This window comes from Pezoporus occidentalis, unplaced genomic scaffold (genome assembly GCF_034315485.1).
Source record: "Pezoporus occidentalis ecotype Australia unplaced genomic scaffold, CSIRO_AGI_Poc_V1 ctg91, whole genome shotgun sequence".
NCBI lineage: Eukaryota > Metazoa > Chordata > Aves > Psittaciformes > Psittacidae > Pezoporus > Pezoporus occidentalis.
In genome coordinates, this window is record NW_026916273.1 from 696,679 (window position 1) to 713,912 (window position 17,234).

The following is a 17,234-nucleotide window of genomic DNA, read 5'->3' on the forward strand; positions in this document are numbered from 1 at the left end:
CTGGGAATGCAGGGACTGAAGTGGGTCCCTTATAGATGAGTTGTGTCAGGTCTGTAAGGTAGAATTTAAATGCAGCTGTACAGAATATTTTCTAGAATTACCAGTTAAAATTATCACATGCAAATAGAGACAATTGCAAGCTGAAGCATGCCTTTGGGCATGGAGGGATGAGGCCAAGAGGCTTTGCGCTCTTTCTGTGTGAAACAGAGGGCATTTGGAGGAGCTTTTGCCACTGGTTGCAGCCTGAGAGATGAGGTGGTTTTGACCTCAGCGTAGATAGTCGCCTTCTAAGCTTGATCAGGGTTTGGACACTACATGCAACTTACTTAGAGTGAGATCTTGGTGTAATTCTAAGTGTGTTACTACTGCTCCTTGTGAATTTTGATGGCGCTTAAAGTGGTGCCATAGGCATGAGCATTAAACAGCCTCCTTCATGCTAGTTGTGAAGCCCGTAGGTCAAGGTGAAGGTGTGCTGGCAAGGTGGTGATTAATAGTGTGTGTAGATGAGGTCCATTGGGTCCTTGGTGGTTGAGAGCTTCTGGCCACAAAGCACAGAGGTTCTTATCAAAAACCATTGTGGCAGACAACTGGGCTGTACAAATAGAGACTTGAAGCAGGTGATAAATATGGCAGTGTTAGTGCTCACGGGATTGTGTGGTTTGCTGATCTGTTGTAAATCAAGTAGGAGAAGCCAGCTGTGCTGGCAGAAGTACCAGAGGAGCTTGGAGCTCAGTTCCATAAGTGGCTTTTGGTGGTGAGCTTATCAATGCAGCAAGTCGCTTGTGTTCTGTGATTCAGGGTTTTGGAGGACTTCAATGGCAACTGGAGCTCACCCACCTCTTGGCTATGGAGTCAGCTCAGCTCTCAGCTTCCTTCTCCAGAGCAGGCTGCCTGCCTCCACCAGCTTGCCTTACTTAAGCCTGTACCTATTGCATAAGCCTCTGGGGATATTTACATAAAGCATAATTAAAAATTACACATAACCTACCTCCTGTGATGAGTAGAATTAATAGTTGAGTGGCATGCACTCCAGTTTCAGTACTTGAAGATTTTGTTTGGGGCTTTGTCTTCACCCCCCTCCCCCATAAATCTGAGTTCTCTTAATTTTTAAACTGGGTTTTGAATTCAGAGTAAATACTGAGGTAGTTGTTTTAAATTGTCAGTGTAGTCTGTTAAAGTCGTTGCTATGTGAACCTGCTGAACATGGCGCTGCTTGTTAAATGACATGTGGTATAGCTTTGACTTCTTAGATTAATCCTTATACATTTCAATTTTTCTGTATTATATTTGAATTAATATAAATGGCAGCATTCTCTTGACCATAAGGAATAGTAATTCAAAAAGCTAATGTAAATTCAGGTAGATAATATTAGGCAGAAAAGCCTTTTCTCTGAAAAAATGTAAGTTTCAGTTAGCAGTTAATGTTTTTCTTCCTTTGAGCAGCTCTTTCAAAGTGCAGGGATGAAGACATGGAACAAACTGGAAAATTTTCTTGAAGAATTATTCACTGATTAGAATACATGGAGGGTTAATGGATCCAAAGGTATTGAGATGTGATGCTGAAGGATTCAGAAAGCTAATTAGTAGTAGGGTGTTTGTTCATTCCCAGCCTGACTTGGCATCTAATTCCTGGAAAAATCTTGGTAGATATCTCAGTAACTTTGAAAGTGTGGCCTTGGGTAGCCAGAAACAATCTCTCTGGTTGTGGGTAACACTTAATATTCAATAACCCTTTAAAATTAACTGATTTGCAAAGTTTTTTACAGAGCTCATTTCCCTTTAATGCAGCTTGACCCAGTTGAGTGCATGACCTAAAATAAATGTCAGCAACCGTTTTCTAATGATAGGTGTAGAAAGTAAAGATGTGAAATACTACTGTGTAATTATATAAATATGTGGTGCTGCCCCTTGGTAAGGAGACATTCACCAAATTTAGCAGAACATTTATATAGAATTACAAATTTGCACATAGGTTTCACCGGTCCATTAGTTACAGTCTGGGGTGGGGAAGAAGGGTTCATTTGAGCATTAATGTAAGGCCAGGCTACAGCTGGTAAGCCCCCAGTCCTTGTGTTCTGGTTCAAACTGGGGCTACCTAGCTGCTCCCCCTGTGGGCTTGACAGTGGGATGCTCTTCTCCTTCAGAGGATCCTGCAGTACAGCTGTAAGGACAGCTGGATGGTGCTGTGCTTAGAGCTCAAACTATCCTTGTGATGTTCACTCTGATGAAGGGCGAGTGTGGAGAGAAGGGCAATACAAAGGGAGTCCTTTTCTTCTGCACATGTGGCCTGCCCTTTAAAGTTGGGAGCAGCGACATTACTGAGTTGGTTGCTTGTTGGAGGAGTTCAAACCTGGGGATTAGACCCTACAGGTAAGGAGGCTGCATAGTTTTGATCTTAGAGGTCATTTGAGTTCTTGTAACATGCATGAAGATTCCTTAGAAGTATCAAGCTGTTCAGGGTAAAAGTGACTCTTGGATTTAAAACAGAGGCAAGTCTGACTTACATGTAAAAAAGAGCCTTTCGTAAGTTTGTTTCTCACTTAAAATTTAATGAAGCAAGAAAAATAACTTGTGCATTTTGTGTGAGGACTGTGTGCAGATCTTAGTGTTTAAGGTGATCTCTGAAGCTTCAGTCTTCGATAGGGTGCTTTTATTTTCCTTCTGTGGATACTTTATTTCCTACTACCACCTCTTGTACCATGCAAACACCATCTGAAGACCTTTTGCTGACAGTATCACAGGATACTGCATCAGAAGGAGCGTAACCAGCAGGTTGAAGGAGGTGATCCTGCCCTTCTACTCTGCTTTCGTGAGATCTCACTTGAAGTATTGTGTGCAGTTCTGGTGTCCTCAACATAAAAAAGACATGGAACTGTTGGAACAAGTCCAGAGAAGGGCCATGAGGATGATCAGGGAACTGGAGCACCTCCTGTGTGAAGATAGGCTGAGAAAGTTGGAGCTGTTCAGCCTGGAGAAGAGAAGGCAGCGTGGAGACCTCGTAGCAGTCCTCCAGTACCTGAAGGGAGCCTACAAGGATGCTGGGGAGGGACTCTTCACTAGGGACTGTAGTGCTAGGACAAGGGGTAACGGGTTAAAACTTAAACAGGGAAAGTTTAGATTGAATATAAGGAAGAAGTTTGTTTACTGTTAGGGTGATGAGGCACTGGAATGGGTTGCCCAGGGAAGTTGTGAATGCTCTATTCCTGGTGATGTTCAAGGCTAGGTTGGACAGAGCCTTGGGTGACATGGTTTAGTGTGAGGTGTCCCTGCCCATGGCAGGGGGGTTGGAACTAGATGGTCTTAAGGTCCTTTCCAACCCTAACTATTCTGTGATTCTGTACTGTGAGCAAAACTTCAAAAATCGGTGATTTGTTCAAGTACTCTTGTAAGTTTGGGATTTTTTTGTGATCCAAGTGCTTGGCTCCAGGGATTATCTTATAGAAACTTTCTCATTGATTCCTCATACGACTTGGAGTTCTGTGATAAACTATTAAATTAGTTTACCTTTCAAGTTACAATTTTTTTTTTGTAGCAGCCTTGTATTGGAGTCTGTATTATGAACCCATGCTTCCTCTGAATAAGAGGGAAAAGGGGTACAGGTGAATTAATATTTAGATACAAGAGTTCATTTAGTTAGGGTTACATGCTTGTCTAAACTCTAACCTCTTGGTATACCCTATTAATAGCAAGTTTCTGTATTTCTCCTCTCCCTCTGCTTTAACTGAATCTTGCAGAGTCTTCTCAAACTTCTTTTCATCTTTAGCTCTTGTGAAGCATCCTAGACTTTGAAAGAAGTGTCCTAGACCCAGAAGGGTTGCTCGTGGTTGAGTTACTATGTTGTATTTGTCAGAATGCTGGTGGTGAGGGTGAGCACGTGTGGCTGGCTCCTATGACCAGGAGAGGTTTTGGGAGCCACCTGACTGTGTCTCTGTCCTGCAGGAGAACTGTTTCCTATTTATCACATAAAGAGATGGATGTTTTAGTGGCTGAAAAGCACCTCTCTGGTATTTTTAACATTTCCTGGGCATTGAGTTTCAGCTAGGTCCATAAGTTACTCTCATTTGCCTTCAGTAAAACAGAGAGATTACTAATTAACTAAGAATTTCTTCTAGGAAAATCCCTAACCTTGTTGAACTCTTCCCTTTCCGAAATCATGAATAAAACGAATGGTGTCACGTGGTGGGTAGGTAGTCAATCAGTCCTACTTCAAAACAAGGGAAAAGAGGAGGCTGATTTCAAGCCTTGTTCATCAGAGCATTGCCTGTTGGGAGCATGTGTTCATCCACAATGTCACAGGGTAGCCAGGGGAAAAGGGAGTCTGTGAACTGGATACATACCATTTAGGATTTGTGAGGGCAAACTCAATATCTTATATAAATATATAAAGGGACCTCAAGGATCATCTGGTCCAACCTTTCTAGACAACGCATGACCCAGACTAGATGTCCAGGCACCTTAGAAGTGTCCCATATTGGGGACTCCATCCCTTCCCTGGGGTGATGATTCCAATGGCTGGTGGTTCTCAGTGAGTTTTTTTCCTCTATTGTCCATTTAGAATCTCCCCAGGAGTAACTTGTGTCTGTCTCCTCTCATCTTTTCCATGGAACTCCTTGTAAAAAGGGAGTTGTCTTGGATGGGTATGAGCTTTTACATCTGCAAACAAATGCATTTGTTCATCTTCTGGTTTTGAAATTGTCTTCTCTTTGGTGTAATGATTGGGATTTAATACTTGAGCAAGGATCCCAGCCTGAAAGCCTTGGCCACATTAACACAACAAGCCTGTTGTATGTTCTAGTAGATAAGAATGTTGAGGAACACCTCCTGTTTCTTGGTTTAGGTGAGGGAAGAAGGGCTGTTTTTGCAGTAGGCAGTAGGGAATTTTAAAACCAATGTGAAGTTGGAGTATTGGAAACATGATTTAGAGTGGATTGAGGTAGAATATGTGAAATTGGGTGCTTAATGTAAGTGATGCTTATTTTAGGAAGGTTTACTGGTCTCGTTCAGTGGTTTTCATCAGCATGAAGATTGCACATGTCAAGAGCAGGTACTTGATTCATGTGAATTTTGAATATACTTCATTTGTCAGTTCCAGGTCTCTAAATGGCAGTTCCTGGCTGCAGAAGATTCTCTTGAACATCAGGAAAACTTAGTCATAATTATTTGTTTATCAGACATTGAATGTGTGATGGCTGCAGGCTGGCTTGTAACAGGTTGGGTTTGGGTTTTTTTTTTGACTGAAATGAGTCATCTTTCTTTTCTGCTATACAGAGAAACTTTTTCATATTGCCAGCCTATTGTGCCAAGAGGATTCAACCTGTGTTTTCTGTGGCCGAGGTTTTTTGAGGGCTAACTGGGAGTTCAGTTCTGTCTTAGGCTTATTGTAGTGTAACATAAAAATGAATTGGAGATGGAAGAGTCATGTATCAGACCGCTCTGTCCAGAGGCATGTGATAAGGTGTAATTTGTAGTATTCAGAGCTACTTAAATTGGCATAAGAATATCTAGTGTCAGTTGAGTGCTGAAGAGAGAATTTAGGTAAGTGGTTAAATTCATGTGAACCGTTTGACAGATGCTCATGGAAGCCTGCTTTTGTGTTCAGTTATTAACACAAGAAAACTGAAAGCCCAGGATCTACAGTCTCTGGCATGGAGGAGCAGTCCCATGCAGCATGAATTTTGGTTTATTATTTTATCTGCATGTTTCAAATACTAGCTATCATTTTGGGCATGGAGTAGTGACTTGTGGTGCCAGGCTCCAGATCCATCGATGAGGCTGGACTGAGCAGAGAGGAGCTGCCTTATGAATGTTGGTTTGCTCCTTGCTCATTCTCGCCCATCATTTTAGTCAGCTGAAGTTAGTGTTGAGATCAGTTTGAGTGGGTGCTAATACATCAAGAACACAGAACACAGGTTTATATGTGAATATCAGGTGTGTGTGTGTGTGTGAGGCAGTTGCCTCCAGTTACGAAGCATAAAGTTGTGTCCATTTTTATTTATGTTGCATCTGTAGCAGGGCTTGCAAAATGAACCTGTTTTGACACGAACCTGTTGCAGCCCAGATTCTATAGTTGCTTGTTTCATGATCTGATAATTGCTTCATAGATATTGGAATAAAGGCTGTCCTTCAGGTAATCTTGCCTCATGTTAGTCAACTTCCTATTGTAGTTGAAGCTAACCAGATCTACACCCCTCCTCTCTGCCACACTCCCAATCTAATTTCCTGCCTACAAAACTTGCAGGCTGCTAAGCAAAGGCAGTGTGCAGGTGTAATAACAGCTTCTCTTAAATGTGGGGGGCACTTGGGCTTCTAGCCTTGCAGGGATCTGAGTTGATCTGATGGCTTGCTATTAGCAGAAGTACAATGTTCCAGCTTATCAGACCTCTTTGGTGAGTCCATAAAATTCAGTAAAGTGGTAGAAAATGATTTGTGCCTGCCTCCCTACTGCCTGAATTTCATCCCTTTTTGATGGGTTAAATCAGGTGAAAATACCCACGTTTGGGTGTGTGCTTTCCTATTCCTTTAGGCCATCTCTTGAAACTGAAATAGTAATGTCAGGAAGATACCTTAAGTAGGTGGAAAATTGTTTGACTGGCATGGGGAGGGCAGCATTGAAAAGCACATTTTAAGGTAAAACAAAGCCAGGCCTTTTGCTAGTGTGAGTCTACACCAGGGTGTAGTGATGCGCTTGTCACAGCAAGTTCCTACAAGTGCCATGTCAGTGACAAAAGGCTTCACTTTACTTTCTCTTTGGAATAATTATTTTTAGTAGTTTGAGGCAAGCATTCTTTATATGTGGAATTTAAAGGGGTTTGAGGTCAAACTTGAAACAAACTCATTTTCAGTTTTCACTTAGTGTTATGGTATGTGACGTCCTGTCACAGAATCACAAAATCAGACTGGTTTGAGTTGGAAGGAACCTTAAAGCTCATATGATGCCACCCCCTGCCACAGGCAGGGGCACCTTCCCCTAGAGCAAGTTGCTCCAAGCCCCAAACCAGCTCCAAGCTGCAGCCTGGCCTTGGGGTATCAGTATTCCTCAAAACTTTTAGAGCAGGATTACAAGTGTTAATCAGGTATTGGCATTCAGTGTAATAAAGGGCATGATAACATAAAGCATCAAAGGTTGGGTTTATCAGACAAAACCACAATATCTTCCTAGTGTGCAGTGCTGCAGTAGGACCACATCTTGTTAATTATGGAATGAAAATGGTTTAAATATAGATGATCTATTTCAGCTTCATAGGCATGAACTTTCAGCCTGGCCTACAGGCCTATATTAGCTTTAAGGAAGCCAAGGTCCCTCTGCATATATTCAGATGTATTTAGACATATGTCCAAATTGAGTTTTTACAGCAATAATTAGGAAGGGTTACCTAACACACAATCAGGTAGTCATTTATTTGCATAAGAAATAGGAGTTTAGGAGTCCCAGTTAAGTGCTCAGGTCCTCAGTATTTGTAGTGAGGAGAGTAGATACCCAGAAAAGTGTTCATAGCTCAGGGGCTGTCTGGAAAATGTAAGTTCAAGGATATGATTTAACAGCAGCTTTTGTTTCTTAACCACACTTTGTGCAAAGATAGACTTCCCAGAAGTACTACTTTGGCACAAATGGAAGGGAAAGGTAGAAGAAGTTGTGTTTGCTGCTGCCCTTCTCTGCCTGGGTAGGAGGAGCAGTCGGAAACGGTGCTGGTACAGCTACAGCAGGAAGTATTTGTCTGTAGCCTGGGTTAGTACCAGGCTGGTGGTGAGCAGGTCTGAGCCATGCTGGGAAAAGAGCTTTGCTTCTAACTCTGTATGTTGTTGCCCATCTTGCAGGAATTGCTGGTATTAATTGTGAAGTCAGTGCTTGCAAAGTCGCCTTTACATATCCCTGACCTGAGGTAAACTCAGTCATGGCATTAACACATAAATACTGCTGTAGCTGACTCCAAATAGCTGCAAATATAGCTGCTACGGAGGGAGGACCAGTGGTGTAACTGGATCTGCAGAGCTGCGAGGCTGCTGCAGTCCTTGGCAGGACTTCAGGGAAGGTCTATGGTTGCTGTGGATGGGTGTGAAACACAGCAATGCAGGGAAGACACTGATGTCCAGCACCCTGTCCTTGGATCCCATGCAGCTTAGCAGCTTCTTTGAGGTCTGACTGTTCCTACTTGAAGTTGTTTTGGCAGGTAGAAAAATGTCTTGAATATACATCTTCCTAAGGAGCCTTACCAAGTGAGATGCTTATTAACTGCCCAAAGCAGCTCGCAAACTAATCCAAAAATAGCACAGTGCCTGGTTACTCTATCACTTTGCTGCAGATCTGATTAGGATAGAGCAGGGCCTAAATTTTGCCACATGAGTAAGTCTTCCAGGAATGCCAACATGAAATCTGCTTGGGGTTTTGTTTGGTATTTGTTTTTATTGAAGTTTACTTTTTGTTTCAAAAGTAGAATTTCTTTGATACACTTCAGGTAGTTTGATTTCTTTAAATATGGGAGGGGTGTTAGTTATTACGATGTGATCATAATAGTTGCATTCACAAGAGACATGACATCTGGTTGTTCAGCTTATTTCTTACTCTGCTATTGATAAGGTATCCAGCTGTTCATCCTCTCTAGCCTTGCCTTAGTGTGTGAGCAAGTGCATGGATTTACAGCAATGTCAGATGGTCTGACTTGAAACCACATTGCAACTTGTCCTGGCAGACTTGCAATAGTACAGCTATTTTCACATGCTGCATATGGATTTTTGGTATTTTCACACTCAAGTTCTATTTTATTGTGGTTATATTATTAAGCTCTTACTAAAACTCAGAACCTAAAAATTGATGCTCAACATGTGCAGAAGTAACGAAAGCAGCTGCCTTTTCTTGCTGTAAAACTACAATGAAAATACTGTATATGAAGCAAGTTTTTCTGTGAGACTTTACATGTGTGAGGTCTCTGGAGGTACAGTACTAAACCTGAAGAAGAGCTGAAGGGCAGTGAGAGGTGAAAAGAACAGACTGCACTGATACTACCCAGCTTGTACCCTAAGTGAAAGCTGTGTATCGTGTTTGCATAATCAGTGTTAGAGACGGACTTCTTTAGAGGTTCCCCTAAGCAAAATGTGCTTCCTGTTGGGAGGAGAGAGAAGAATTCTTTGCAAGTTAATAAGAGCATTTGTGAGTGGTGAGTTAACACTGGTTCAGGAGGTGTATTGGTGCAGGTAATGTCCTGTAAGTATACGAGTGAGCTTCAGCTGTTGGGGAGAAAATGGTCCATATCTTTACCCAGTTGTCAAAAAGATGAAGTTTTAAAGGTGGCAGCGGCTCAGCCTCTGAAGGCTGATGCTAGGCTGATGTGCTTGCCTTGGCCTGAGTGTAGCCTAGCTGTTCCTGAGGCTGGGAGGTAAGGCTTGCCAGGAGCCTCCTGGAACACTTCTGCTGTATTTCCTGTTCATATCAGAGCTGTTTCAGGGTAGGTGCCATTTTAACCTGTCTTCAGAAGGAAGGACTGCTGTTACATTTAGTGATGTCATTGGAAAAGACCAAAAAAGTCCATTAGCACATAATAGAATGTCTTGTATGTGTTTCTCAGTTATATGTTATGAATAGTCCCTTATGCACACAGTGGGATTTTCTGCCGGTCACCAGATGACACAAACACTGTTGCAACAGGGATAATAGGAGGGAGGGCCATGAAGAAGGGGGCTGGAGCAGTTCTGCTCTGGAAGCAGGCTGAGAGCTGGGCTTGTTCAGTCTGGAGAAGAGAAGGCTTCTTAAGGGGAGACCTTAGAGCAGCTCCAGTGTCTGAAGGGGCTGACAAGAAACCTTTAGAGAGGCTTTGACAATGGCCTGTATGGGCACGACAAGGGGGAATGGCTTTAAGCTGCCAGAGGGGAGATTGAGATGAGCTCTTAGGCAGAAGCTCTTCCCTGTGAGGGTGCTGAGGCGCTGGCACAGGGTGCCCAGAGAAGCTGTGGCTGCCCCATTCCTGGCAGTGTTCAAGGCCAGGCTGGACACAGGGGCTTGGAGCAAGCTGCTCCAGTGGAAGGTGTCCCTGCCTGTGACAAGGGGTTGGAACTGAATGAGCCTTAAGTTCCTTTCCAACATAAACCAGTCTGTGATTCTATGATAATATTTCTGGCATATTGGTGAGGCAAAGTGCCCTGTGTAGTCCTGGGGAGAAGTGCTTCTGTAGGCAAGGGTGAATTTTTTCCAGAGGTCAGTTTTGCAGCAGGGAGTCCTTAAGCTGCTTAGAGTGACATAACCTGGAATTTGAGTTCTGCAGAGGAGAATCTTACTGTATGGGCACCTTTTGCTGTGAGCTGTAAATAGCTGCTATGTTTGTAGTAAAAATCTGTATCACTGGTTTAGGTCGCTAATTTTCTGCTTGTTTAATGTTCAGCTCTCAAAGCCTGCTGTCTTAGCTTTAATATTGGTGCCTTGGCCCACAGGATGTAGTACCTCTCAGCTCTCCAATTCCATATCTCTGTGGGTACACATGGCACTCATATTCTGTGTTGTGAGACAAGGCCCTCTTTCTCCCTGATGCCCTTTGTATTCCTATGGCAGCACTGCATTTCACCGGGCACAGAGGAATTGGCTTGGACATGGGGAGGACACTGAGGAAAAATTACATGGCAAAAAGGGGAAGAAATGACCCTAAGTTGCTCTTGCATGTCAGTGCTCTGTGTAGCTCTCCAGCCTCTTGTTACCATTTTCCCCCAATGAATTTGCAGATGGCCTGATTTGATTTGTTGGGGTTTTTACACTTAAAGTATAAACTGTCCCTTTCTTGAGGTGTTTTGGGGTGTTGTGTGGTAGGGCTGAATATGATGAGAGTTTAATGCTGGTGTGAAAAAGGTGCTGGAAGTAGTAGGGGAGAACAGAGAGAGGAAGATGAGGCTGGGGCATAAAGTGGGAAGGGATAGCTGTGGCTGCGTACAGAGCATATCTTGTTTCTGTGGCTTATTTAGGGCACTGTGTGTTGAACAGGTAATATCTAATTATGAAATAGTGGCTTTATCTTGAAATACTACTGAAAACGCAGGAAAGGATGTCTGAACTTGAGACAAATTCTGAAATGTAGCTGTGCTCTCATTAGAGAATGAGTCAGGTATCCTCCTTGTTTACTCTGGCAAGTTGTCATAGAACTACAGAGTATGATGTTGTGTAATTCCATGAGCATGTATTTGGCGATCATGTGGGCCACTGATGGGACAGCATTATTGCTGCTTAGTTGGACTACCTGCTTGTTAATTGTTCTACATATCTGTTCTTGTCTAGAAAACAATGATTGAGATAATGCTGAGTGCCAGCTTGGGAGCAGATGTTTTGGGCTGGCATTTTAGTCAACTCTGGTATTTCTACTCAAAACAAACTCCTTGTTCTGCATTAGTTGTAATTACTTTAAAAATAGAACTACAGGGTATCTGGGTAAACTATTCAGTCCCCCTCTGGCTCTCAGATAGGTTCAGCTATACAGAAGTCATCTCTGATGGCTTTTTTGAGTAACAAGGTAGGTAGACTTCTGGTGACAAAGATGCTACAGCCTCTGTAGCAGTCTTGTTTTGGTCGTTTAACTGTCCAAACATGCATTACACTTATTGAATATTTAATCTGAGTTGCTATTGCTGTGGTCTAAGATCTTGTTAATTGTAATATTTACAATAAATTGTATTTCATGAAGAGTTATTTCCTTTGTGTTTTCAACTATCTTTTCAGTGAATTGACCATATGGTTTTTACGGTGGTGTCCTATGACCTGTGCAGTTAAACTGTGATTCTGATAGTACAGTTCAAGTATTTCTATGTTTTGTCTACTATTTTAGATTTAGCATGAAACTTCCAAATGGTAATTTTTTTTCCTTTTTTTTTTTATCTTGGCAAACAGGTTGAATCCTTTATTTTGGACCAAGAAGATCTTGATAACCCAGTACTTAAAACCACATCGGAGTTATTCTTATCGAGCGCTGCAGAAGGGGCGGACTTGAGAACTGTAGATCCAGAAACACAAGCAAGACTAGAAGCCTTACTGGAGGCAGCAGGTACTTTCTTTGTGTAGTTTCTTCCTGAACGCAACTTGGGCACAGATCTGCAATGTGTACGTTTTGACCCTAGTGGCATATGCACAAGTCTGGACATTTTCCCTGACCACGGAAAACAAGCTCAGTTCTTACAGGTGTTGAGGGTTGCTTGGTCTACTCTTCCTGTACATATAAAGTTAGAAAACTTAATTTTAATTAAATGGTATTTCATTTACCAGATAAGATTGCACATGTTATCAGAGAGAAGATTAAAGGGGAGAGAATGGAAGGAATTAGACTTGCTAAAATTACTTTTTTTTTTTCCTCTACTGCTTTGTAATTATTGATTCATTGCTCCAGAAATTTGCAGGTGAAATATTTGTTTCTCTGGTTTATCTTTCACAAAAATATTTTTCCATCCTGGAGTTCTGGGATGTGACTGGAAAATACATACTTAATATTCATGTTTTAGAACTAACTAGATGAACCAGATAAGTATTAGTTCTGTAGTGAAAGCCTGACTAATTCAAGTCTTGCTAAGGTTTGTGACTTGGGTATCCATGATGAATTTGAAAATTATTTGTTAGTTTCAAAATTCCAAGGACAGAAAGATGTGAGAACCCTGTTTTGAAACAAATCCTGTTTAATCATGATGGGTACATACTCAGACAAATAGTAATGTGCTGAAACTGGAGTTTTCAGATTTAAGCTTTGAGCACACGGGAGCTAGATGAAATAGTGTTTATTTGCAGGTGTTTAGTGTAAAGCTACATACAGTCTTAAAGGAGAGTTTCATCCTGAGGAAGGAGGATGCAAGGGGCTGTGGGATTGTCTCTCTTTGTATTTTGAATTTGAAAAACCTCTGCAACTTAGAACATAGCTTTTGTCAGCAGAATGATGCAGGACCCCTAGTGAAAGGTGGTCCCTTAAAATGATTCTAACTTGATGTAACTCATGGGGGACCAAACTTTGCTTTGCAGGGAATAGAGACAATATCTGGTATGCTCCAGACACTAAGAGAGTGTGAATAATTTGATCCTGATAATTTGTGCTCGGTTAACAGTTGGACTTGATGACCTTAAAGGTCTTTTCCAATCTAAATGATGCTATGCTATGATCCCTTTTTAAGTATTTTTAAAAATGAAAATGGGTTTGACTCATACACCTGATGACTGATGTGTCCTGAAACCTATGGTTAGCTTGATAAATGGTCAGTGGAGATGTCTGGTAGTTAGTGTTACAAGGGCAGTCTCTAGACATGCTTACATTAAGGGGTTGCAGTGTTCAAAATGATTTCATGGTGTTTAACAAATTGCTGCCTGTGATGCCTGTGAGAATGTTTTCTGTAGACATGAAGCAGTAGATTCTTGTCCCCAGAATTAAATGATCTGTTTTCAGTCTGGGGTTTCCATGCTTTTATTCCCCGAGTGCTTGGAGTAGGGATATAGAAAGTGGGCAGAACAGAAGGAATCTGGAAAGAAGAGCAAATAAACACAAAGAAGTTGCTTTTATTTGGGGGTTCCATCTTCCTCTCTAAAAAGACTGGACAAAATGAATGCCTCTTGATGAATGTGTGAGACTGAAAGATTGAAAACAGTCTTGAAAAAGTCTTAAGAGTTAAGCAGTACTTGTCTTTCCCACTGGGAATTTGAACACTAAAAATACCAAGAGGCTTAGCTAACGAAGACACTGAGAATCTGGTAATTTATTAAGAAAAGTCGTAATCTGAAAGTAATTGCAAAAGAAAAAGTGGTTTTGGGGGGTGTTGTATCTTCCCTGTGTTTCTCTGGCAGGTTTGACTGAAAATACTGTTTCCAGTCTTAAGTGGGCTTCTGGGTTTCCATCGTGGTAACGTAGTGGCCTCATGTTGGAGCTTTGTATTGTTTTGCACTTTGGCAAAAGCAAGTGATTTCTCCAGTTATTTTAGTCACATTTTAGTTCCTAGTATTAGGGATAGGTTGCAAAAGTAGATGGCAGAGCTATTGCTCAAACAAGTATTTTGGCTACTGCCTTGTCTGATGTGGTTTCCAGGGGAGCTTGGCCTTCGTTGTGATGATCCCCTCTCCTGTGGGAGGCTTGATTCCAACAACCTAGAGCAAAATCAGTCTTGCTTTTAGTGTCTCAGATTTCTCATGGTTTCTCACATACTGGGTTCGTGGCTGTGTCATGAGGATCTTAATGAGTATGACTTGCAAAACTAGTTTTGCTCATTCTCCATGAATCCTTTAATGCTCAGCTCTCACATGGCCTTCTGTTTATTAATTCTGGAAGGTAAGCTCTACCAACTGCAGCCAGGTGGGATGTTGTTCTTCAGATTACTTATGCAGAAGTGGTTTTCAGCCGTTGCAGGCTTTCAGATTTGTGTGAGTCTTTGTTTTTCTGTAGCTGTCTTGATAGTTGCTTAGGCCTGCATATGCAAGTGTGGAGGCCAGAGGTATTTGAATAGCTTAAAAATGTTTCTATACATTACATTTACCCATCAGAAGAGTGCTGGATGTTTTTTTGCAGTTTAGCTTGTTTATTCTGTTTCCAAGAGGGCTTACAATATTTTGTGGGTTTGGATGCCGAGGGTGATGGCCTTAAGTAGAATATCTAGCAAGAGGGTTGTGCCTTGCCCCCTCTAACACAGCAGCAGGTACACACCTACGTACATACGTGTGTGCCCACAAACAGGGGTTGCATATTCCCTACATTTACTAGGTCCACTGAAAGCCTGGCTGGTTAGCTGTAGTTTGGACAATGATATTTCCTTCCGTAATGTGTTTAGGCAAAGCACAGGCACTTTGTTAATGAACAGTCATCTTTAAACAACTGTCAGTGATTGTATTATTTCACAAGAAAAAATAGTTTTACTTTCTGAAGACTGAGAGGCTTCACTGTTCTGTGAGCATCAGAAATAGGAGTTGGTTTTGTCTTCAGAAATTGAGGATGAATTAAAACAATTGAATCCTGTTCTTTGGGAAGCTATCCTAAGCAAACCAGGTCGTTTTAATATCTTCCTTTAGTTTGACTCCATGTAGCAAAGAAGGGATTTAAAGGTAAAATGACCTTTGGAAAGAGAACCATGCTGTTGGGAGATTTAATTAAACAGATTCTTAGTGTTCTGACAGGGCATAAATGTTCTGCACTACACACATTCAATTCTCCTATTAATTAGGGTGCTGTTAATATCTTAAAATAATAAACCATCTCTGAAGAATCCTGATTCTTCTGTGGCTCCTCAGTAATGTTGCATATTAAATCCTCTTCTTAGGGACAGTAGTTGACTGTTGGAGGATCACAGAATCACAAAATGTTTTGGGTTGGAAGGGACCTTAAGGCTCATCCAGTTCCAGCCCCTTGCCACGGGCATGGACAGCTTCCATTAGTGCAGGCTGCTCCAAGGCCTGTCCAACCTGGCTTTGAACACTGCCAGGGATGGGGCATCCACAGCTTCTCTGGGCACCCTGTGCCACCACCTCAGCACCCTCACAGGGAAGAACTTTTCCCTAAGAGCTCATCTCAGTCTCCTCTCTGGCAGGTTAAAGCCATTCCCTGTTGTCTTGTCCTTACAGGCCATTGTCAAAAGCCTCTCTAAAGGTTTCTTGTCAGGCCTTTAGGCACTGGGAGCTGCTCTAAGGTCTCCCCTTAAGGAGCTTTCTCTTCTCCAGCCTGAACCAGCCCAACTCTCAGCCTATCTCCAAATCGGAGCTGCTCCAGCCCTTGCAGCATCTCTGTGGCCTCCTCTGGTCTCACTTGATGACAGGAAAGCTCTTTACTGCAGTGAATGGATGGTTGTAGCATTCAGAGCTCTTGCTATTCTTGGCAGGTTCCTCCTTAGGTCTTTCAACATCTGTTCTTAAAAGGGCAAACTTGCCTCTGAAGACTTGGGAAGCTTGACAGGTGAAAGATGTTTCATTTTCTGTTCCTATCTTTTATAACCAACAGGAAGGGAAAATTCCTTGCTTCTGTAATGCAGTCCTCTGTCTGGAGTACAAGTTCTTTCTTAAAGAGGATAGAGAAAGGTGGCCAAATAAAAATCCCTTATGCCTGTTTGGTCTTTCTGCACCCAAACCACAGAATTCCATATGAAGTTCTAATATGAAGCAAGTACCATACCCAGTTTGTAGTGTTCCAGCATGAGTTTGCTGATTTTTCTAGGAAATGACAGAATGCTACTGAACTGCCTTTTTTTTTTTTTTAACCTGAGGAAATAGCGCAGGTGCCTGTGTCCCGTGTGTTCCTTCTCAATCTGAGTGTTGCAGGACTTTGGCAGTGAAGCATCAAGAAACAGATGCAGAAGAAAGTGAGAAGAAACACTTGTTCTAGTGTTGGAGCACTTGGCATTACCATTGAGTATTTACACAGGGAGGAGTTTTGTTAGCAGAGACTACTTCAGGAGTCCTACTGTGGTTTATAAAGAGGCTTGTGAGGAGAATCAGGCTAGTTTGGAGAGGAACCATGTTCAGCTGTGGGTTTGCTTAATGAAACAGAGGTGAGTAGTCCATTGTTGTGTTCAGACGGGGAGCAGAGTTACGCACATCCTTCTTTCCTGTTGAAATACAGGATTAAAGGTGACCAGAGACCCTCACGTAGATTGGTGTATTTGAGACTTCAGGGGATTAAATGAAGTGTAAATGGTAAAAGAGAAATCTAGTTTTAGTAAATTTTTGTTAATCCCTGTTGGATTTCAGTACTTAATTCAGGCATAAGAGCATTTTACTGTGCTTTGGAAAGCTGGTGGGATGAAATGGGAGGGAAAGAGGTTGAGTATTCTGGAACTGGGGAAGGCAAAAAGTGGAAGCAATCACCTGCTTAGTAGAAATACAGAACACAGGTCAAAATATGAATGGGTCCAGATAAAATCTGCCTGCTTCGGGATACACTGAAAGGACAGAGTGAGATTCGGCAGTTGTAAAACTGAATGCTTTCGCCTGTGTGTATGTGTATCTATATTTACTCTCTTGCCAAGCTGTTGACCAAACCTACTTCTGTTTTTTTGTACGTGATGTGACCAAACCCATTCATTATTCAGTAACAGCAAGAGATTGTTTGGTTAAAATAGATTAGTTTCCCCAACATTAGGGGGCTTGAATATGACAAGGTAGACCTGTAATCCAGCAATACAGGGAGTGAGCTGTGGACTAAAAACAGTTCAGAAGATGAACAGCTTGCTTTCACTATGCATCAAGAGACTCCTTGGCAAGTGTCAGTGACACTTTGATCATGTACTTTGTGATCAATAAGATTCATATGGGTGTAGTG

The 17,234-nt window shown here is 42.0% G+C and overlaps 1 protein-coding gene across 19 annotated transcripts in view; it reads left to right on the top strand.

Moving 5' to 3' along the window:
• Nucleotides 1-17,234, top strand: part of ANKHD1 (ankyrin repeat and KH domain containing 1) — a 103,215-nt gene that overhangs the window by 3,225 nt on the left and 82,756 nt on the right. For all 19 annotated transcript variants that reach the window (XM_062605247.1, XM_062605232.1, XM_062605234.1 and 16 more), the window contains exon 2: nucleotides 11,858-12,011. In XM_062605247.1, the coding sequence (XP_062461231.1) occupies nucleotides 11,858-12,011 (154 nt within the window). The remainder of the gene's footprint in view (nucleotides 1-11,857; nucleotides 12,012-17,234) is intronic.